Source organism: Hypomesus nipponensis, chromosome 23 (genome assembly GCF_054491055.1).
Source record: "Hypomesus nipponensis isolate SF chromosome 23, ASM5449105v1, whole genome shotgun sequence".
NCBI classification, from domain to species: domain Eukaryota; kingdom Metazoa; phylum Chordata; class Actinopteri; order Osmeriformes; family Osmeridae; genus Hypomesus; species Hypomesus nipponensis.
In genome coordinates, this window is record NC_140383.1 from 24,860,443 (window position 1) to 24,884,079 (window position 23,637).

At 53.1% G+C, this 23,637-nt stretch overlaps 1 protein-coding gene across 2 annotated transcripts in view; it reads right to left on the reverse strand.

Moving 5' to 3' along the window:
- Window positions 1–23,637, reverse strand: part of pkp4 (plakophilin 4) — a 78,784-nt gene that overhangs the window by 21,081 nt on the left and 34,066 nt on the right. For both annotated transcript variants that reach the window (XM_084689214.1, XM_084689213.1), the window contains exons 3-9: window positions 18,831–18,943; window positions 14,459–14,493; window positions 9,414–9,539; window positions 8,938–9,125; window positions 8,259–8,772; window positions 2,623–2,787; window positions 271–481 (exon numbers count right to left, since the gene is read on the reverse strand). In XM_084689214.1, the coding sequence (XP_084545340.1) occupies window positions 271–481; window positions 2,623–2,787; window positions 8,259–8,772; window positions 8,938–9,125; window positions 9,414–9,539; window positions 14,459–14,493; window positions 18,831–18,943 (1,352 nt within the window). The remainder of the gene's footprint in view (window positions 1–270; window positions 482–2,622; window positions 2,788–8,258; window positions 8,773–8,937; window positions 9,126–9,413; window positions 9,540–14,458; window positions 14,494–18,830; window positions 18,944–23,637) is intronic.

Here is a 23,637-nt window from a genome sequence, read left to right on the forward strand (position 1 = left end):
TCAAACTTCCGGTACCAAAATAGGGCCAGATGAAGAAAAATGTTGCAGCTTTTTCGCTTATTTCATCTGATTGACCTCATAATCATTTTTCAGAAAGTAGAAAGGCCTGTGACTGACTATGTATTCTTCATCTGTCACTGTACCGTGACGGTTCAGTATGAATACATGTCCAGTTACAGCCCTAGCCTCTGTACATCACAAGACACCCCGGCATGTCAGAGCCAGATACAAGCGCTTTACACAGAACCAGTTACAAGCAGTTTGGGTTACCTGGGGTCTTTCTGCATGCTGTCTATGGAGGGGGAGCGCGTGGCTCCGTCGTCCACGGCGACGCCCTGGCGTGCGTAGCTGCCTCCGCCCGGGCGGTACTGGGCGGGGCGGTAGGGCTCAGCGTAGTTGGCCGTGTTCATCCCGTAGGTCCCTCGCTGGTAGGGCAGAGTGCCGCTGCGCTGGCTGCAGCTCCTCTGGAGGGTTCCTAGCCCTGCATCACAAGCAGCACAGGGCTCACAACATGCACTGCACACAGCACATATCACATCCATCACATGAGCTCAACATGCACTACACACAGCACATATCACATCCATCATATGTGCTCAACATGCACTACACACAGCACATATCACATCCATCACGTGCTCAACATGCACTACACACAGCACATATCACATCCATCACATGAGCTCAACATGCACTACACACAGCACATATCACATCCATCATATGTGCTCAACATGCACTACACACAGCACATATCACATCCATCACATGTGCTCAACATGCACTACACACAGCACATATCACATCCATCATATGTGCTCAACATGCACTACACACAGCACATATCACATCCATCACATGTGCTCAACATGCACTACACACAGCACATATCACATCCATCACGTGCTCAACATGCATGATCCTTGTGGTGACAGGCCAGGGTCAGGTGTTCCAGGTCAGGACATATCCCAGACTGGGATGACCACAGCAAGCCTGCTTGATGTAGTTGGACCGGGTTAAACCCACTATCTAACAACGACAACAACATAACTGGAATCTCTGTTTCACTTCTCCAGAGCGAGAATATAACAGTACAAATTGTGTTTCGGCAAACTTCTAATAACAAGAGTTTCATTAGTAAACAATAACACAAAGCACAGAAAACGATCCCTGTTTGTGTGGAGCGCCCCCATGATCACATCATCACAGATACACATCACATCATCACAGATACACATCACATCATCACAGATACACATCACATCATCACAGATACACATCACATCACATCATCACAGATACACATCACATCATCACAGATACACATCACATCATCACATCATCACAGATACACATCACATCATCACATCATCTCAGTTACACATCACCGCCTCAGAGTTTAACCCTAACCCTAAAACTTCTCATTTAGAACTGAACTCATCGAGCTTCTGAGGTTCACTGGAGAGCCTGAGTAGTGTGTGTGTGTGTGTGTGTGTGCGCGCGTGTGTAGGTGTTTGTGTGTGAGTGAGTGTGTGCACGTGGGAGTATGTGTGTGTGTGAGCGAGTGAGTGAGAGTATGTGTGTGTGTGTGTGTGTGTGTGAGCGAGTGAGAGTGTGTGTGTGTGTGTGTGTGTGAGCAAGTGAGAGTATGTGCTTGCATGTGTGTGTGTGACTTCCAGAAGGTTCTGAGAGGGGGCCAGAGGTGGCGGGCACTCTCCTGCCCCTCATCCTTCTTCTCATGAGGACGGTGACATGCAGGTAATGGACTCCTTTGTGGCACCTATCAGGACAGAGCTGCCTCATGAGGGAGGGAGGCAGGGAGGCAGGGAGGCAGGGAGGCAGGGAGGGAGGCAGGGAGGCAGGGAGGGAGGCAGGGAGGCAGGGAGGCAGGGAGGGAGGGAGGGAGGGAGGGAGGGAGGGAGGGAGGGAGGGAGGGAGGGAGGGAGGGAGGGAGGGAGGGAGGGAGGGAGGGAGGGAGGGCTACGGTACAGAATGTTCCCAAGAAAGATCACTTACGAGACAGACGGAGAGATACAATGAGAAAGAGACAGAGAGATAACCGTGGAGGCTCACTGGGTTAGTGTGTATACCACTACTACTCCAGACTGAACACAGGGGCCTGGGTTCGATTCCAGCCCGGGTCATTTCCTGCATGTCCTCCCCCTTTCCCTGCTTTCCTGGATGTTTCTCCAACAGTCTCAATAAATAAGGAAAAAGGCAAGAGGCAGCCAGATTGAGAACATCTTGTCTCTGGGAGGAGAGCAGCTGTCATGCATAATCCACAAATAAGCCTCTCAGCTGAATGAGAAGACCAGCGCTTCCCTGCACCAAACCATCTCCCCGTTCACTTACGCCTACAAGTGTGCACACAAACTATCTATGTGGGTGTGGCCTGCTGTACAGGTGTGTGTGGGTGTGGCCTGCTGTACAGGTGTGTGTGGGTGTGGCCTGCTGTACAGGTGTGTGTGGGTGTGGCCTGCTGTACAGGTGTGTGTGGGTGTGGCCTGCTGTACAGGTGTGTGGGTGTGGTCTGCTGTACAGGTGTGTGTGGGTGTGGTCTGCTGTACAGGTGTGTGTGGGTGTGGCCTGCTGTACAGGTGTGTGTGGGTGTGTGTGCAGTACCAGAGGGGCTCCGGTAGAGGGCGCCGGGCGAGGCTGTGTGGGAGGGGCTTCGGTACAGCGGGCTCTGGAAGGAGCGGTCCTCGTAGATGGGTGTGATGTGGCGGTCAGGGGACATGGCTGAACGCAGGTCCTGACCTGGCTGGCTGGAGTAGGAGCTACGCATGCCTGGGGGAGAGGGAGAGAGAGACAGAGAGAAAGAGAGGGAGAGAGAGACAGAGAGGGAGAGAGAGACAGAGAGAAAGAGAGGGAGAGAGAGACAGAGAGAAAGAGAGGGAGAGAGAGACAGAGAGAAAGAGAGGGAGAGAGAGACAGAGAGAAAGAGAGGGAGAGAGAGACAGAGAGAAAGAGAGGGAGAGAGAGACAGAGAAAGAGAGGGAGAGAGAGACAGAGAGAAAGAGAGGGAGAGAGAGACAGAGAGGAAGAGAGGGAGAGAGGAAGAGAGGGAGAGAGACAGAGAGGAAGAGAGAGAGAGAGAGTTAAACAAGGAATTGGCAGGATTTTACAGCTTTTCTCCATTTACACTTTCAATTATGGGTACAGAGTATGACACGGAGAGGAGAAGAGGAGTAGAGGAGTAGAGGAGAAGAGGGAGGAGAGGAGAGGAGGGGAAGGAGGAGAGGAGGGGAGGAGGGGGGAGAGGAGGGGAGGGAGGAGGGGAGGGAGGAGGGGAGGGAGGAGGGGAAGAGGGGGGAGAGGAGAGGAGGAGGGGGAAAGGAGGGGAGAGGAGGGGAAGGGGGGGAGAGGAGGGGAGGGGAGGGGAGGGGAGGGGAGGGGAGGGGAGGGGAGGGGAGGGGAGGGGAGGGGAGGGGAGGGGAGGGGAGGGGAGGAGGAGGAGAGGAGAGAGGAGGAGAGGAGGGGGGGAAGAGAAGAGGGGAGAGGAGGGGGGAGAGGAGGGGGGAGGAGGAGAGGAGTAGAGGGGAGGGGGGGGGGGAGGGGGGGAGACTCAGAGCACCACCAGTGACCTCTGGTTTGTCATCCACATTAGTATCGCACAGTGAAGTGCTCGGAGCTGTACGCACAAGCACACACACACAGCTGAGGATATTAAGCACTATGAAGTGGAATGGAGTGGCAGCAAGGCACTCAGTGGTGAAAGCCCTGCCATGTTCTACCAGTCTGAATCTGACAGCTAAGCTGCTACTTAAGACCAAATTGAAAAGAATTGAAGTCTAATTTCCATGTCTGTGTAAAGCTAAGGCAGTGGTCTGTAGATGAGAGCCACAACACCTCAGACTGTCCTTGCTCTCTCTCTCTATCCCTCTCTCTCTCTATCCCTCTCTCTCTCTATCCCTCTCTCTCTCTATCCCTCTCTCTCTCTCTCTCTCTATCCCTCTCTCTCTCTCTCTCTCTCTATCCCTCTCTCTCTCTCTCTCTCTATCCCTCTCTCTCTCTCTCTCTCTATCCCTCTCTCTCTCTCTCTATCCCTCTCTCTCTCTCTCTATCCCTCTCTCTATCCCTCTCTCTCTCTCTCTATCCCTCTCTCTATCCCTCTCTCTCTCTCTCTATCCCTCTCTCTCTCTCTCTCTCTATCCCTCTCTCTCTCTCTATCCCTCTCTCTCTCTCTATCCCTCTCTCTCTCTCTATCCCTCTATCCCTCTCTCTCTCTATCCCTCTCTCTCTCTATCCCTCTCTCTCTCTATCCCTCTCTCTCTCTATCCCTCTCTCTCTCTATCCCTCTCTCTCTCTCTCTCTCTATCCCTCTCTCTCTCTATCCCTCTCTCTCTATCCCTCTCTCTCTCTATCCCTCTCTCTCTCCTTCTCTCTACCCTCTTTAATGATCCAGCTTTTTAATGAGCACTGACTCCTGTATGTGTGTGTGTGTGTGTGTGTGTGTCAGGCAGGCCAGATGTGGAGTCATCATGAAGCCTGTGCTCTCTGCTCTGCGCACGCGCACACACACCTCGTGTTAGTGTGTTTGTACGTGTGAGGGAGGGAGCAGAGTGATGTGTGTATGTTTGTCCTCACACCAGAAGGACTGATACAGCTCTGAGCCAAGCCAAGCGCACACACCCTGCCGACCTCCACCTCTACCACCACACTAACGGCTGCTCAGTGTACACAAACTGGAGTTACCGTTACGGCCTACGTAGTGCTGAGAGAGAGAGAGACAGAGAGAGAGGGGGAGACAGAGAGAGGGGGAGAGAGAGCAGTGTCTTCACCTCCCAGCTAGCACAGAGCCGGCACGGGGAGACCTACAGATGAGATCTGGCTGCTCTCTACAGAGAGACAGAGCCAGCTGTTATGAGGGAGCTGGTACATGGGACATGATAACTGCCTCTCCTCAGCTGCCCTGCCTCTCCCCTGCCTCTCCTGAGTTTTCCCTGCCTCTAGGCAAGGCTAGGAGGGAGGGTGGAGAGGGGAGGAGAAGATGGAGGGAGGAGAGGAGGAGAGGATGGATAGAGGGATGAGTAGCAGCCAGTTAGCAGGCAGATGAGTCTATGATCCCTAATTAGAACCTGGGTCTCCTGGGCTGGGAGATGGACGTCGGCCCTAATGGCTAAATGACAAGGACAATCTATCTTCATCTTCTGATTTTGGCAGAGAGAAGAGATGGCTTCAGAAGGAGAGGGGGGGGGGGGGAGGAGAGGTGAGAGGATGGAGAGGAGAGAGAGGGATGAAGAGGAGAGGTAGGGATGGAGATGAGAACAGGAGGAGAGAAAGAGGGATGAGAGGAGAGAGAGAGGAGAGAGGAGAGAGAGAGATTGAGATGAGAGCAGGAGGAGAGGAGAGAGAGAGGGATGTAGAGGAGGGAGGGGATAGAGGAGAGGACAGCCAGGTGTGACTAACCCTTCACAACTCAGGATTCTGAGCACTGATCATCAACATGCTAATGAGACCTGGTGTGTGACCGGGAGGAGGGGAGAGAAAGAGAACGAGACAAAGGAAATATACTGTTAAGTTCATGATGGGAGGGAGAGAGGGAAGGAGAGAGCAGGAGAGAGGGAGCGATGGAGAGTGGGAGGGAGTGAGGAAAGGAGGAAGAGAGGGAAGGAGAGAGCAGGAGAGAGGGAGAGAGGGAGGGAGTGAGGAAAGGAGGAAGAGAGGGAAGGAGAGAGCAGGAGAGGAGAGAGTCCAATTGAGCATGGGGCAGGATCATCAGTCATGCCCCAGTGTGGATGAGAGGCATGCACAGCACACTGCAGTAATGGCCCAGGAGGAGTCCTCTCTCCTGGGCTCCTGGGCCGCAGGAGTGGGGGAGCCACACTCGTACTTGGTCTGAAGATAATAACAGCCATGAGGGCATCTCTCTAAAGCACTCCAAACTTCCACAATAACAAGGTTTGATACTCGCAGGAGAAAATAGAAATGATGATTTCACTCACCAAGCGGTAACAACATACACACACCATGCTCACACACACACACAAACACACATACACACACCATGCTCGCTCACAAACACACCATGCTCACACACACACACTAATAAACAAGCACAATAGCACACAGACAGACAGACACACACAGATACAGACACACACATATAGGGAAGGAGCTGGCAGGGCACAGACAAACGGACAGACAGACACAGACACAGACACCGACACCGACACAGACACAGACAGAGCAGAGGAGAGAGTGTTCACCTGGGGTGGCGTCTGCCAGAGGGGCTGATCAGATCCATGGGCAGCAGAAAGCAGAAAGCATCATTCAAACTGAGTTAGTTCTGCTTTAAAGCTGCCGTAGGTAACATTTGAAACCTTCATGTGAGAAGCATCCCCCAGCCCCCAATTACTGACTAAACTTCTTTGCATTCCTCCAGCTCAAGTTTGATTGACAGCAGTGTCACAAAATAAGGTGAAGAAGGTGTGTCTCGCCAAAGGCGATTGGCTGAAAGAAGACTGCTTGAACATGATTGGCTGGAAAGTAGTGGGACCCTTCAAAATGAGAACTTGACATTCCACTGGCACTGAACGATCTTTGATGCTAAACTCTCACAGGGCCTTGTTAGCAAACAACATGTTTATTGGGCACAAAGTTCTTTACTTTTTACTGAAAATGTGAACTTTTGTATCTTTAACTTGAGTTATTTTAATATGAAATGGACTGTCCTCATTGTGAGGTAGACTAGCAGACCTGCCTGTTGTAGGTGGTGCGCTGTGTGATCTGTGTGACATCAGCAATTACAGATAGCACCGCTCAAGCACAGATAACTCTACTCAGGAGATGATTGGCCGACAGGTCGAACACTGGGATGAACACGACCTCGACTGTGGTGACAAATTACTGGCCACTTATTCTCCACTTCCTGGAATAATAGCAAATGGCGCGCCCGATTTGTGGCTGAGTTTGCATCAGGGTGAAACAACATAAAGCTGTTAAGAGATGCTTCTTTTAGCCACTGTTTCTGTGGTTGTTTTCCCAGGGTGCAGTGCGTCAGGGTAGGAGGCAATGCTGCTGGAGGAGATCACGTCCTCTCCACAGTCGCCTCATCAGGACTAGCAAGACAGAAGAAGAAAACCTGAACAGCGAGAGGGTCTCTCTGAGCCACTAGATCTGACAGAGAGACCACAGGAGAGAGACCACGTGGATCTGACAGAGAGACCACAGGAGAGAGAGACCAAGTGGATCTGACAGAGAGACCACAGGAGAGAGAGAGCTAGTGGATCTGACAGAGAGACCACAGGAGAGAGAGAGCTAGTGGATCTGACAGAGAGACCACAGGAGAGAGAGAGCACGTGGATCTGACAGAGAGACCACAGGAGAGAGAGACCACGTGGATCTGACAGAGAGACCACAGGAGAGAGAGAGCTAGTGGATCTGACAGAGAGACCACAGGAGAGAGAGACCACGTGGATCTGACAGAGAGACCACGGGAGAGAGAGAGCTAGTGGATCTGACAGAGAGACCACAGGAGAGAGACCCCACCTCTTCTCAGACGCTGTCACACAACTCTAATTTTGATGCTTTCGAATGTCAAGTCTGACTCCTAGCTGACACCCCTCGCCAGGCAACACAACAGCAGATGTATCAATCAACAACACAATACAAATAGCTTAGAGGTGCTGTCAACCAGAGCCCAGGCAGCCCGCGGTGTTGACAGGCTGGGGGGTGGAAAGGCATTAGTGCCTCTGCTGAATGAATACTTTATTGTGAAATAAGTAACAAGAGAAGCTTTATCTAATTTCTCTTTAGACTTTGTGTATGTAATGTCAACATCGCTAACAACAATATGTACTCAATTAATTCTGTACATGTTTTCCCTGAAAGGGTGGCTCTCTGATTGTGGTAGTGAAGTGTACAGTTAGAGAGAAGTGTACAGTAAGAGAGAATGACAGAATGGAAAAAAGGTTTCATGATCAGATGCATGGTGGAGCCCCAACCACAAAGAGGTCTGTGTGTGTGTGTGTGTGTGTGTGTGTGTGTGTGTGGACTGGCATGAAGCGACCAGGCCATGGAGACATGGTGTGGGTGAGGAGCAGGAATGGAAAAGAACATCTGCAGCAGGCCTGTCACCATGTCACCATGACACCATGTCAACTCTCTCTGCCTCTCTGATTCCAGACACAATCATGTCTGCAAACCTGTTCTTGTCCTCAGTTGCGCATGTGTGTCTGAGTGCATACAGCACTCGTGGGTGTGCGTGCACAATACTTGTGTGTGTAGATGTCTGTGTATGTGTGTGCATCCCTCACCGGTGAGACTGTCGGGTCCAGGCACCATCCTCTCGTAGACGTCGTAGCTGTGTGCTGCGTAGGGGTCTGCGTGCCGGTGCAGGGAGCGAGGCAGGGAGGAGCTACAGTGCTGAGGCACGGCTGTCATGCTGGAGCGTCCCGCCGGAGCCCCCAGGGCCCCCGGGCCAGGCTGCTGCGTGAGGGGCGGAGCTCCCTCCAGCACGGTGAGCGGGGAGCCCCTCCGCCCGGAGCCCACCCCCTGGTGGGGCGAGGAGGTGCGCCCGGTGCTGGCCAGGCGGCGCAGCGTGGCGGGGGAGCCCCGGGAGGCGGGGGGCAGCGTGGAGGAGAAGACGCTGGCCAGCGGCCGAGGCTCCGTCACGATGGGCGAGCCGTATGCCCCGCCGGCCGGCACGCCGCGCAGGGAGGAGCGGCCGGGGGAGAATCCGCTGGCGTAGGCGGGAGACTGGGCCCGAGACGGCACTGAGCTCACCCTCCGCATGGCCCGCCCCGGAGCCGCTGATGTCATCCCCGGGACCTGGAGGACACGCACGGTTAGTGACGCCGTGACCATGGCTCCACCACGCTCTCACTACAGTGTGTCTGTAAGCTGTCTGACACACACACTCAGGGGTGCACGTGGTGTTGATCAGCAACTAGCCAGCCCCCCCCCGGGTGACCCCTGGGCGAGGGAGCAGCCTACCTGCACGGACGCCTGACCCTCCGCCCGGGCACTCCTCAGCAGGGTGGCGCCCCCGGTGCCCGGGAGGGAGTGCTGCACCCTCAGCTCTGCCTTGGCTGCGCTCTGACAGTAGTAGCTGCTGCCATCCTGGTAGCCGCTGTCCGAGTACGAGTTCATCTGGGTGGAGCTGCGTGAGTTCCCTGTAGACCCTGCCAGGGGGAGGGGGGAGGGAAAGGTGAGGCGGAGAGGGGGAGAGAGAGAAGGAGACATATGAGAGAGAATCTGTGACGTCACGGAGATCCATGATCTTTCTCTATCCAGCTGTGCTAATGACACAGCTGGAGGCCTCCCCCTCCACACCCACGCTCATTAGCAGGGTACACAACTCAGTTCAAAGCATCATTAAGAAAAGTGGAAAAGCCATCTCATTAAACAGAGACACATTAACACAGACAGACAGGCAGACAGACAGACGTTACTAGGTGATAGTAACAGACCCTCACTTTCATGGAGGGAGGTCTGCTCTGGGGAGAACAGGGCCAGCTCAGGCTGTGCTCGTCTGCGGGGGGAGGGCTGCTGGGAGCTGTCTGGCCCCCGGGGTCTGGCCTCAGTGGTGCTGGCGTCTGGGCAGAGGGACAGGAGGAACACGTCACAAGAGGAACACAGTCTCACAGCAAAAGACAAAACTCTCAATCAATTTCATTTATCAATTTCACTTCAGGTGGCAAAAAAGCGTTTATTCCACAACATTAATTTCATCTTCGTATAAATCCTCAGTCATTACATTTTATCGGCCTCTTCATTCCCCAAGGAGACATTTCAAGGTTTCTACCTTGACAGCACTACTTTTCTCAAGAAACTCCCTAATCAAATCACATATCCTGCGCCAGTTCCCTGTCTTCCCTGACCAAGACACAGCCCAGCCACGTCCCTGCAGCACCAGGCCCAGCCACGTCCCTGCAGCACCAGGCCCAGCCACGTCCCTGCAGCACCAGGCCCAGCCACGTCCCTGCAGCACCAGGCCCAGCCACGTCCCTGCAGCACCAGGCCCAGCCACGTCCCTGCAGCACCAGGCCCAGCCACGTCCCTGCAGCACCAGGCCCAGCCACGTCCCTGCAGCACCAGGCCCTACCACGTCCCTGCAGCACCAGGCCCAGCCACGTCCCTGCAGCACCAGGCCCAGCCACGTCCCTGCAGCACCAGGCCCAGCCACGTCCCTGCAGCACCAGGCCCAGCCACGTCCCTGCAGCACCAGGCCCAGCCACGTCCCTGCAGCACCAGGCCCAGCCACGTCCCTGTTCAACGCTGCATCACAACAAAACACTAGCTAAGTGGGACCAGAGAGAATGGGCCCAGTACTGCGTGTGGAGGCTTGGCATGGTCTGGCTTATGGAGGGAAGGCTGTTTGCATAAAGATCTGGTGACACTGAGGCCTAGTGTCAGGCTGGCACTGCCAATCACACGCTACCCTGCTCCTCTGCCAAGCCGTCTGCCCGGCGACCAACACCGCGGCACTGATTGGCTAAGCTTCAGCCAGCACTTCAGTAAATACAGCTCGGGCCATCATGATGTCATGTCTCACGTCACAGCTCGACCGCGGGGCGAGCGGACACTTAAATGTCTCTGAGAAAACAGCCAACGTTTGCATTTGTGACATTTCTGTTTGCATTTCAAAGCACCATGATAAATTCATACTGGATGATAACAGGTTGTTCAGAAGCAGGGAAGCACTTATGACCGAACAGTTTTGCTTGTCCCCCTATCCACAGCAAAACTCACAGAGGAGACAGAGGTCCCAACACACACATACCTGGCATGGTGTGTCGCCCGCGGGCACCTGCAGTGCCTCCTGACAGGCTCTGATGAATGAGGCGGCACACTGGAAAACATCTCCTCCACCTTCTAGCAGACTTTGCCACACCTCCCCTGCCCCCTCCCCCTCTCACTCCCCTGCTCCAGCCTCTACTGCCCCCTCCCCCTGCTCCAGCCTCTACTGCCCCCTCCCCCCCTCTCCCTCCCCTGCTCCAGCCTCTACTGCCCCCTCCCCCCTCCCCCCTGCTCCAGCCTCTACTGCCCCCTCCCCCCTCCCCCTGCTCCAGCCTCTACTGCCCCCTCCCCCCCTCTCCCTCCCCTGCTCCAGCCTCTACTGCCCCCTCCCCCCTCTCCCTCCCCTGCTCCAGCCTCTACTGCCCCCTCCCCCCCTCCCCCTCCTGCTCCAGCCTCTACTGCCCCCTCCCCCCTCCCTCCCCTGCTCCAGCCTCTACTGCCCCCTCCCCCCCTCTCCCTCCCCTGCTCCAGCCTCTACTGCCCCCTCCCCCCTCCCCCCTCCTGCTCCAGCCTCTACTGCCCCCTCCCCCCTCTCCCTCCCCTGCTCCAGCCTCTACTGCCCCCTCCCCCCTCTCCCTCCCCTGCTCCATCCTCCCCACATGTCCTCTCCAACTGTTCACTACAACTGTTAAACCTGCTATAGAAGTTAGTTCATTCACCTACTATTAAACTGCAGAGCCAGTTTCAAACCTGCTGTGGAACTGTCGAGCTACGTTATATATATATATACCTACAAAAGATTTGCAGAGATTTTATACACCTGCTATAGAACAGAGCAGCCCAATGGCATCAACCACAGCACTGGATGAACCAGGTTGTCCTCTCTCCCCTCATCATCATAAAGACAACAGTAAACTAGAACCTTATCTCATCATCGACACGTATCCCATCATGCTTTTCTCATTTCATTACACATCGTCGTCGATTGACGTTGCAGGAAAAACAACTGTGCTGTAGGCTTGTATATCATCAACAGCAGGATGAATCAATTTCAATCACAAACAGGCCTCTTCTGTATGCCCATTATGCTCTTCAGAACGCCGTTCCTCTACCAGTCACACGCCAGCCCAGCTAATGCTGGGAGTCTTCATATTCCCTGTGCATGTCCAGTCCTCCCCTAGAGGCCCTCTGACAAGATCGACAAGAAAAGATTAATTTCAACGGGAGAAAGTCACGTAGCTCCATCGTACGTTTAATAAGCCATGAAATACACAAGTCGTCATGCTGTTCATGATGGTTTTCCCATTCTCAGTCTGGAGAAGAGCCCGCAGCCATGCAGAACAAACAAGGTTTCAGGGGGGGTGAGGAGGAGGGTGGGGAGGGGGTGAGGGAAAGAGGGTGGGGAGGTGAGGAGGGTGGGGGTGAGGGGAGGAGGGTGGGGAGTGTAGGGGTGAGGGGAAGAGGCTGGGGAGGGGAGGAGGGTGGGGGTGAGGAGGGGAGGAGTGTGGGGGTGAGGGGAAGAGGCTGGGGAGGGGAAGAGGGTGGGAGTGAGGAGGGGAGGAGTGTGGGGGTGAGAGAGTAGTTAGTGGAAGGCTGATATTCCATAAGGAGAGAGTTCTGTGACTGTTGGTTCTGAAGACAGGCATCGGTGAGATGCCATGGATACGGAGACTATGGGATGCTCATCACAGGACGCTTAACAGGTCTGAACCATATAGGAGCGCAGCTGCTGAGAGGAACATTTGCTGAAAATTCAACTAAACACCTATTCCCTCCCTCGTTCTAGAGAGATTTGCTTAGCCTGATGGCACCAACATCAACACTCTGCAGCACATCACTTCCTGTGATGCCTGCAGCACATCACTTCCTGTGACGCCTGCAGCTTATCACTTCCTGTGACGCCTGCACATGCTGTCTTTGAGATCCTGTTGTTCCACTGTCTTGTGTTGGGTATGACTACACTCACACGGCACTTAAGAAATGCCTTTTGCTGCCCTTTACTATGTAATATTGTAGTTGAGATGTTTTTATTGCATTGTAGTTGCGATATCATTGGGTATGCTTTGCCTTCGCCAAGGGCACAACCTTTGCTCTCTCACATATATTATTGTTGGGTGTGCTCACGCCTTCGGCGAGCACAACCATTGTTCTCTCACATATATTATTATTATTATTATTATAATTATTATTATTATTATTATTATTGTTTATTTTCGCCCCCTAAGGATCAGTCTATGGACTACATAGACAATGCCTGTGTCAAATTGTTCGTCTGGGTCTCGATTGCGTTGCTTGTATTTTTATTTACGTTCCATTGCACGGTTTAGGTAGCCTGGCTGCCAGCCCAACTTCTCCCCGCCCACAAAAAAATTTGGTCGGGAAGTTGGGTCTGGAGGGTCTCGTATTGGGAACAACTACATAAAACCAGGATCTGGGCGGACCAATGAAATTGCTAGGGCGGGCTTTATACGATGATGGACAGATGATCAACAGTAACGTAATCAACAACGTCACCAAAGAGCGCTTACGTTGAATTTGTTTTCAACAAACAACATAATACGTTGGCGTGGTGTACTACTACTAGCAGCATCATACATGCACATTTAAGCAAATCAAGACATGCATGTCCAGTAAGTAACGTTACATTAAAGAATGTATGTAAAGTTTAAACTCAAGCTTGTGTGGTACGTCACTGTTTTCAATGCCACAGCCTAAACTTGATGTTTTTCATTTCGCATTCAAACAATCCAAGAAATGGTACCCTCTCTAGTTGTGGTTTACTGTGCCTGGTAGCTGAGATGTGGTTACTTTACACTGTGCCTGGTAGCTGAGATGTGGTTACTTAACACTGCCTGGTAGCTGAGATGTGGTTACTTAACACTGCCTGGTAGCTGAGATGTTACTGTCCACTGTGTCTGATAACTTCGATGTTACTTTACACTGTCTGATTGCTGAGATGTGGTTACTGTACACTGTGTCTGATAACTTAGATGTTACTTTACACTGTGTCTGGTAGCTGAGAGGTGGTTACTTTACACTGGGTCTGATTGCTGAGATGTGGTTACTTAATTTTAACACTGTGCCTAGTAAATACTAACAGTTCATTGAATCTGACCCCTAAAATACAAGTGAGTGTAGTGTACTAGACTGGGGTGTACTAGACTGGGGTGGGCTAGACTGGGGCGTACTAGACTGTCCTAGACTGTGGTGTACTAGACTGTCCTAGACTGTGGTGTACTAGACTGTCCTAGACTGTACTAGACTGGGGTGTACTAGACTGTACTAGACTGGGGTGTACTAGACTGTACTAGACTGGGGTGTACTAGACTGGGGTGTACTAGACTGTACTAGACTGGGGTGTACTAGACTGGGGGGTACTAGACTGGGGGGTACTAGACTGTACTAGACTGGGGTGTACTAGACTGGGGGGTACTAGACTGTACTAGACTGGGGTGTACTAGACTGGGGGGTACTAGACTGTACTAGACTGGGGTGTACTAGACTGGGGGGTACTAGACTGTACTAGACTGGGGTGTACTAGACTGGGGGGTACTAGACTGTACTAGACTGGGGTGTACTAGACTGGGGTGTACTAGACTGTACTGGGGTGTACTAGACTGTACTAGACTGGGGTGTACTAGACTGTACTAGACTGGGGTGTACTAGACTGTACTAGACTGGGGTGTACTAGACTGTACTAGACTGGGGTGTACTAGACTGGGGTGGGCTAGACTGTACTCTACTGGGGGAGTGGTGCATGTGAAGTGGAGCGTACCTGCAGATCTCCAGGGAAGAGACTTCTCAGACGAGCTGAAAGACAAAAGAAGAGACAGACAGAGAGAGAGAGATAGAGAAACAGAGGGAGGGAGAATATATTTATTAAAGTCAGAGAGCCACAAAAACACAGTACACCCGCTCAAAGTGACACCAGTGTGAAATCAAGCATGAGAAACACTTTGCACAACTGAGTCATTCACACAAGCTACAACCAGAAGTGTGCAGAGGGCCTGTCAAAGCTTTCTGTCTGTGTAACACAAGCATACACACAGGACTAACCCCACATCCACACACAGGCTAACTGGTAGGAAGATTTGGTGGTATACTGGTAAGGTTGGTTGTATACTGGTAAGGTTGGTGGTATACTGGTCAGGTTGGTGGTATACTGGTAAGCAAGGTTGGGGAGTAATGGATTACAAGTAATCAGATTACTGTAATCTGATTACAAAATAATTGTAACTGTAATACGTTACTTTACTGGCAATTTTTTGTTAATCGGATTACAGATATGAAGTACCATAACAGGCACAGACTATAGAGGATAGAGATCCACAGACATGCTGGTGTAACCAGGCTGAGATCAGTTAGCAGCAGTCTAGTGTAACCAGGCTGAGATCAGTTAGCAGCAGTCTAGTGTAACCAGGCTGAGATCAGTTAGCAGCGTAGGGATTTAACCCCTACTGGAGAGAGTTGTGGGAGACGACGATGATTGGTCAAGATAGCTGAGACTCGGGGCACAGCTATCAGCATGCTAAAGAGATGCAGGTCATTAAAAGTTTGTCTCAATCCATCTGTGTCTATCTCCCTTGCGCTCTCGCTCTTGGTCGCCCTCTATCTTCCCTTTTGGTCTGAATGTCTCTCTGTCTATCCCTCCCTCTCTTTCACCCTGCTCTTACCCTTTGCAGTGTTGGTCGGTAGAGACTGATCAGCGCTAGAACAAAACAATCTAAACTCTGACAGTTTACTACCCATAATCCTGGTCTGGTGGAGGGGGGGTCACCTGACTGGTTGGGTGGGAGGTCTGGTGTTGGCCTGTGTGTGTGATGCCTACAGAGAGAAGGGGAGCGCTGGAAGGTGTCATGAAAGCTAATGACCCCCAGAAATGAATGGGGACGCCATCTTGGAAGACAAAAGTAGCTTACTCTAGTTATATTAACTCTATGGTCAGAACACTCAGGTGAAGCATTGCCTCCTGTTGTTGTCAGGATGGGCTGCTGGAGCAGATCACGAGGGGGACATCACCATTCACACACTGATGCTGAGGGATCGCTATCTGCTTCTAAGAGGTGTGAAGATCTCTGGGCTTAATGTTTCAGAGGGTGGTGAAGGAGATGCTGGGCTGGTATGGTCTGCTCCACAGGGGGAGATGGCTCTGCTCTCACACTGCTGCCTCTGGAAGTCAGCATCAACACAAGAGGACACTCACCTCATCTCCTCCAGAGGACCAGCCCCACACCAACACTCACCTCCAGAGGACCAGCCCCACACCAACACTCTCACCTCCAGAGGACCAGCCCCACACCAACACTCACCTCCAGAGGACCAGCCCCACACCAACACTCTCTCCTCCAGAGGACCAGCCCCACACCAACACTCACCTCCAGAGGACCAGCCCCACACCAACACTCTCACCTCCAGAGGACCAGCCCCACACCAACACTCTCACCTCCAGAGGACCAGCCCCACACCAACACTCTCACCTCCAGAGGACCAGCCCCACACCAACACTCTCACCTCCAGAGGACCAGCCCCACACCAACACTCTCACCTCCAGAGGACCAGCCCCACACCAACACTCTCACCTCCAGAGGACCAGCCCCACACCAACACTCTCACCTCCAGAGGACCAGCCCCACACCAACACTCACCTCCAGAGGACCAGCCCCACACCAACACTCTCTCCTCCAGAGGACCAGTCCCACACCAACACTCTCACCTCCAGAGGACCAGTCCCACACCAACACTCTCACCTCCAGAGGACCAGCCCCACACCAACACTCTCACCTCCAGAGGACCAGCCCCACACCAACACTCTCACCTCCAGAGGACCAGCCCCACACCAACACTCTCACCTCCAGAGGACCAGCCCCACACCAACACTCTCACCTCCAGAGGACCAGCCCCACACCAACACTCTCACCTCCAGAGGACCAGCCCCACACCAACACTCACCTCCAGAGGACCAGCCCCACACCAACACTCTCTCCTCCAGAGGACCAGCCCCACACCAACACTCTCACCTCCAGAGGACCAGCCCCACACCAACACTATTTAGTATTAAATGTATATGTTCCGTATATGTATTTGTTCGGTCTGTGTGTTATCGTACTTCATCCCTGGCTGCCTCAGTCTAAGGTGAGATATGCAAAGCCAACAGAGAACCCAGTATTAATGGCCGCCACTAAAACGTGTCCATTAAACAATTCCCCTAAAAATGTCCCAGTCCATTAACCACCACTGTAATGGCTAAAACTTTGCTAATTTGTTTGACCACTTTTTGCGGTTCCGGTGATTGTATCTTGACGCGTGATTTAAATAGAGTCCGTAAATAGAGACGTGGATTTAGTTAACTTGATTCCATTTATTTCGCAAGCTCCATCAAAAGTAAAGTAAAGCATTAAAGTATTGTCTTGTTTCGTTATAATCAGTTCAAGGCTCTGCACGTTTACCGGGTCACGCTTCCCAATCACGCGTCAAGATACAATCACCGGAACCCCAAGAAGTGGTCAAACAAATTAGCAAAGTTTTAGCCATTACAAAGTCAATGATGCTATGCGCAGGCCGGAACCCTCCCCTCTCCTTGGCCTGTCACACCTTTATCCTGATGCCAGTAAATGTCTGACCTATAGGGGGCACACACTCAGAAACAATTACAACATCCTAATTCAACACAAATTAAATCATTACTAATAACAGTCACACAAACTGGAATCTCAAATCAAATACTCAAAAGGACTCAATTGGCTCCTACAACCACTATAACTACCCCTGCAGCTCTAAGAACCTGCCCTTCTTTCAATTCCTTAAAGTAACCATAACCATGGTGCTAACCCCCTTTCCAACCAGTAACCATGGTGCCACCCCTCTCCAATCTGTAACCATGGTGCCAACCCCTCTCCAACCTGTAACCATGGTGCCAACCCCTCTCCAACCTGTAACCATGGTGCCAACCCCTCTCCAACCTGTAACCATGGTGCCAACCCCTCTCCAACCTGCAACCATGGTGCCAACCCCCTCTCCAATCTGTAACCATGGTGCCAACGACAGGGTTAGGGAGGGAAAAAGATAGATTATTTAGGATTTGAAGAAAGAGTAGGAGAGGAGGACAGCATCCAACATAGCTAATACATATAGAGTATATTTAATTTAGAAAAAAGTTATGTGTAACGTTCTGTGTAACGACCCCCCCCCCCCAAAAAAAATGCTGTCTAATCTGTGGGAAACACTGTATCCCTCTCCAACCTGTAACCATGGTGCTAACCCCCTCTCCAACCTGTAACCATGGTGCTAACCCCCTCTCCAACCTGTAACCATGGTGCTAACCCCCTCTCCAACCTGTAACCATGGTGCTAACCCCCTCTCCAACCTGTAACCATGGTGCTAACCCCCTCTCCAACCTGTAACCATGGTGCTAACCCCCTCTCCAACCTGTAACCATGGTGCTAACCCCCTCTCCAACCTGTAACCATGGTGCTAACCCCCTCTCCAACCTGTAACCATGGTGCTAACCCCCTCTCCAACCTGTAACCATGGTGCTAACCCCCTCTCCAACCTGTAACTCCACTCACACAAACTCACACTCACCAGTCAGCATGGATCACGCTACACATCTTACCATCTCTTTACTCACACACACTCACACACATCAGTGCGCACATAGATCTCCTTAGTTTATCTGAGTGAGTATAGCACCTTGCTATGGGGGAGGAGATGCAGAGGAGAATAAAGCAGAGTACAATGATAGAGTGGTACTTTATTGATCCCAAGGGGGAAATTGCACCAATGTAATGTATCCTCTCTACAAATACCTTTTGGGGCTTTCAGTCAGATAATTCATATAACACGACATTTCTACCATCTCTGGAGCCCAACCAATTGGATGAGAAGGACATTTCATTATCCCATATTTACAATCCAACCCACTGCTGGGTGCTGTGTTGCTATGCCACAAGGAGGGCACATGCATCCTCTCTGCTGAGAGCTGGAGGCACCATGTGTCAATGTGTCAGTGTTAGAAACGTGTGTGTAATACGGTTGCGAGTGTGTGATGTGTGTGCACGTGAGATATGTCCGTGTGTGTGAGTGATATATTGGTGTGTATTCGTGTGATATGTGTGTGATATATTTGTGTGTGTGTCTCTGATCATTACCTGTCACTAGCAGCACCAGGTGACTCGGACCCGAGTCTGCATCGTTCCAGCTGATTGGCCACAATCTGTCTCTCCACCTCCAACTCTCTGGTCAGCCGCTCAAACTGCAGCTCCTAAGGCAACACACACAGGACACACAGCACCGGCAGACGAGGGTTAGAAATGCTGTGTGTGAGCCAGGCTGCTCCTCCTAATGACCACCACAGCAGTGGGAAGATGAGGGGTGGAGGGAGGAGGAGCAGCAGTAAGGCAGACACCGTGGGTAATGAAACACTAAATAACACATAGTAAAAGACACTGACACATTATATGCTGTAATGAATCCACACACAAACATGGTAATTCCCCCCCACAGCCCACACAGAGATAAGCATCATTTGCGGCCGTGCAGAAACGGTGAGTACTGCCTTTTTCTCTGGCTCTGGGGAGAGAGCTGCCCAAATCAGCATCTGACTCGTCTAATTATCCAAGCAGAGTGGCTGCTCTGGGATGAGAGCATCAGGCTCTGAGCACTGCAGCATGTCTCACACACAGGCTTGTGTACACACACACACACAGGCTTGTGTACACACACACACACACAGGTTTGTGTACACACACACACACACAATTTCTACCCACAACCCTGTCACATATACTGGCCCTATCACCCTTCCCCCCCCACACACACTCTCTCCCACATACACAAACTCACTCTCTTACCTTCCTAGCATGTGGGTCAGACAAAGCAGCCTGTTCTAGGCTTGCTCCTTCCAGCCCTGTGTCCCTTTGCAAGCCTCCAGCCCTCTGCTCTCCCCACCCCTCTCTCTCTCTCTGGCCTAGGCCAGCCCTCTTTTCACGCCTCCCCTGTTTAACCTCTGAAGGTGCACTGAGAATGCCTTAACACCAACTGGAGACTTGGCATGGTCCTGGTGATAATACCTCCACCCCCTGCATCTCTCTCTCTGCCTCCCTTTATCTCTCTCTCCCTACCCCCCCTCTCCCTCTCTCCCCTCTCTCTCTCCCCCCCCCCCCCCCCCCCTCTCTCTTTTTCTGTTCTCTTCCCTGCCTCTAGAGACACCAGAGATCTGCCTTCCTCCCCCGGTTCTGGATCAGTCCTTAGGAGACTTCACTGCAGCAGGACGATGACAGCCAGCTACCAACCCCTCCATCCACACAGCCAGCGGTCCAGTCAGCCAGCCAGCCAGCCATCAATACAGCAAACCAGGCAGCGCAGTGCTGCTCTGCAGTTTCCTGAGGAAGCAGGACCATCCCACAGTTTTCCCTGACACCAGCAGACACACAGCTGAAGACCAGCACACACCACATACTGCTGTAGAGAGACCAGCACACTCCACATACTGCTGGAGAGAGACCAGCACACTCCACATACTGCTGTAGAGAGACCAGCACACTCCACATACTGCTGGAGAGAGACCAGCACACTCCACATACTGCTGGAGAGAGACCAGCACACACACCACATACTGCTGGAGAGAGACCAGCACACCCCACATACTGCTGTAGAGAGACCAGCACACTCCACATACTGCTGTAGAGAGACCAGCACACCCCACATACTGCTGGAGAGAGACCAGCACACCCCACATACTGCTGTAGAGAGACCAGCACACACCACATACTGCTGGAGAGAGACCAGCACACACACCACATACTGCTGGAGAGAGACCAGCACACACACCACATACTGCTGGAGAGAGACCAGCACACACCACATACTGCTGTAGAGAGACCAGCACACACACCACATACTGCTGGAGAGAGACCAGCACACACACCACATACTGCTGGAGAGAGACCAGCACACTCCACATACTGCTGTAGAGAGACCAGCACACACACCACATACTGCTGGAGAGAGACCAGCACACATACCACATACTGCTGTAGAGACCAGCACACCCCACATACTGCTGTAGAGAGACCAGCACACCCCACATACTGCTGTAGAGAGACCAGCACACACACCACATACTGCTGGAGAGAGACCAGCACACACACCACATACTGCTGGAGAGAGACCAGCACACTCCACATACTGCTGTAGAGAGACCAGCACACACACCACATACTGCTGGAGAGAGACCAGCACACTCCACATACTGCTGTAGAGAGACCAGCACACACCACATACTGCTGTAGAGAGACAGGGGTCTGAGGACAGGGATCTGAGGACAGACTGAACCATCTGATGCGGTTGTCTCATCGTGTTCCTTTGCCCTCTTCCTTCACTGTGTGTGTGTGTGTGTTCAGGGGCTGCGTGTGTGTGTGTTCAGGGGCTGCGTGTGTGTGTGTTCAGGGGCTTGCGGAGCATCAACGCTGGTGTGTGGGAGGATCAGTAATAGGGCCGGGGAGGGAGATTAAAGCCCTTCAGCTCACCGTCCTACACGTCTGTGAAAACCTCTGAACACATGCTGCAGTCAGGTGGGCCAGCAGTCAGGTGGGCCTGCGGTGCAGTCAGGTGGGCCTGCAGTCAGGTGGGCCTGCAGTGCAGTCAGGTGGGCCTGCAGTCAGGTGGGCCTGCAGTGCAGTCAGGTGGGCCTGCAGTGCAGTCAGGTGGGCCTGCAGTGCAGTCAGGTGGGCCTGCAGTGCAGTCAGGTGGGCCTGCAGTGCAGTCAAGTGGGCCTGCAGTCAGGTGGGCCTGCAGTGCAGTCAGGTGGGCCTGCAGTGCAGTCAGGTGGGCCTGCAGTGCAGTCAGGTGGGCCTGCAGTCAGGTGGGCCTGCAGTGCAGTCAGGTGGTCCTGAGAGGGCAGGCATCAGGAGATGACAGGGGAATGGAGGCCACTAGGATCAGGGGTCAATACAGTGCCTCAGAGGAGTTAGGCTGTGTGGGTGTGTATTTGTGTGTGTAAGGGACAACACTGGCTGGATCTGACAGGAGAGAGCAAAGGGGGAACAGATGAAGAACAACAGGCAGAGGTAGAGTAAGAGATGCAGGATTCAAACTATGCAATTTCACAGTCAGTAAGCAGACCAGGCCCGGAGCAGTGAGTCAGCAGCAGATAGCTACACACAACCAGGAAGAGAGCCTTTCCAGGAAGGAAACACTGATAGGTTGAGCTTCCATCCTCCTTCTCATTGGTTACAGTACAAATGGAACGACCAAGGTCATGTGTGTGACATCTTAAACATCTTTGAGGATGTTTTGCATATTCTCCTTCACAGCAGTTGGAATACAGAGTCAACCTATTTCTTGAACAAGGTTGGTCATGGTGGTTTTAGGGTCACTGTGTGTCATCATCTTCCTAAGTTCATGATCCAATTGTCTTGTTTGACTGTGCATGTCTTGCCAGGGGGGTCAAACCACAGTAGAAACAGTATAGCAAGAGGAGGGAGGGTGAAGGAGAAAGAGAAAGAGAGAGGGGAGAGACATCTGGTGCTGCCAGAAGGCCCCATCATCACGACTGTTCAAGCCAGTCCAAGACCCCCTGCCTTCCCCTGTTCTGGGGCAGGATGGAGGACACCCAGCTTCCTGCGAGAACTGGAGCTGTCCTCTCCAGGTTCTTCCTGTTTCAAGAGGAACTGGCTGAAGCTCCATAATGACCCGGGTCAAAAACTAGCTCATGGCCCTTCACAGATTTAGAACAAGTAGGTTGGGCTGGTGGTTTAAGCAAGGATGGGGCATATTTCTGACATTCAGAAAGGATGTGAGCAAGGAGAGAATGAGACACCCCTCTCTCCCCTCTCCCCTCCTCCCATATCTCTCCCCTTCACCCTCTCTCCCCCCTCTCTCCTCCCCTCCCTCTCTCTCCCCTCCTTCCCCTCCCTCTCTCGCCCTTCCTCCTCTCTCTCCCCTCCTTCCCCTCCCTCTCTCGCCCTTCCTCCTGTCTCTCCCCTCTCTCTCCCCTCCCTCTCTCGCCCTTCCTCCTGTCTCTCCCCTCTCTCCCCTCCCTCTCTCTCCTGTCTCTCCCCTCCTTCCCCTCCCTCTCTCCCTCTCTCTCCCCTCCTTCCCCTCCCTCTCTCCCCTCCCCTCCCTCTCTCTCCCCTCCTTCCCCTCCTTCCCCTCCCCTCCCCTCCCTCTCTCTCCCCTCCTTCCCCTCCCTCTCTCGCCCTTCCTCCTCTCTCTCCCCTCCCTCTCTCGCCCTTCCTCCTCTCTCTCCCCTCCTTCCCCTCCCTCTCTCGCCCTTCCTCCTCTCTCTCCCCTCCTTCCCCTCCCTCTCTCGCCCTTCCTCCTGTCTCTCCCCTCTCTCTCCCCTCCTTCCCCTCCCTCTCTCGCCCTTCCTCCTGTCTCTCCCCTCTCTCTCCCCTCCTTCCCCTCCCTCTCTCGCCCTTCCTCCTGTCTCTCCCCTCCTTCCCCTCCCTCTCTCCCTCTCTCTCCCCTCCCTCTCTCCCCTCTCTCCCCTCCTTCCCCTCCCCTCCCTCTCTCTCCCCCCTCCCTCTCTCCCCTCCCCTCCCTCTCTCTCCCCTCCTTCCCCTCCCTCTCTCGCCCTTCCTCCTCTCTCTCCCCTCCTTCCCCTCCCTCTCTCGCCCTTCCTCCTCTCTCTCCGTTCCATCCCCTCCCTCTTTCGCCCTTCCTCCTCTCTCTCCCCTCCTTCCCCTCCCTCTCTCGCCCTTCCTCCTCTCTCTCCCCTCCTTCCCCTCCCTCTCTCGCCCTTCCTCCTGTCTCTCCCTCTCTCTCCCCTCCTTCCCCTCCCTCTCTCACCCTTCCTCCTGTCTCTCCCCTCCTTCCCCTCCCTCTATCCCCTCTCTCTCCCCCTCCTTCCCCTCCCTCTCTCCCCTCCTTCCCCTCCCTCTCTCTCCCCTCCCTCTCTCCCTCTCTCCCCTCCTTCCCCTCCCTCTCTCCCCTCCTTCCCCTCCCTCTCTCTCC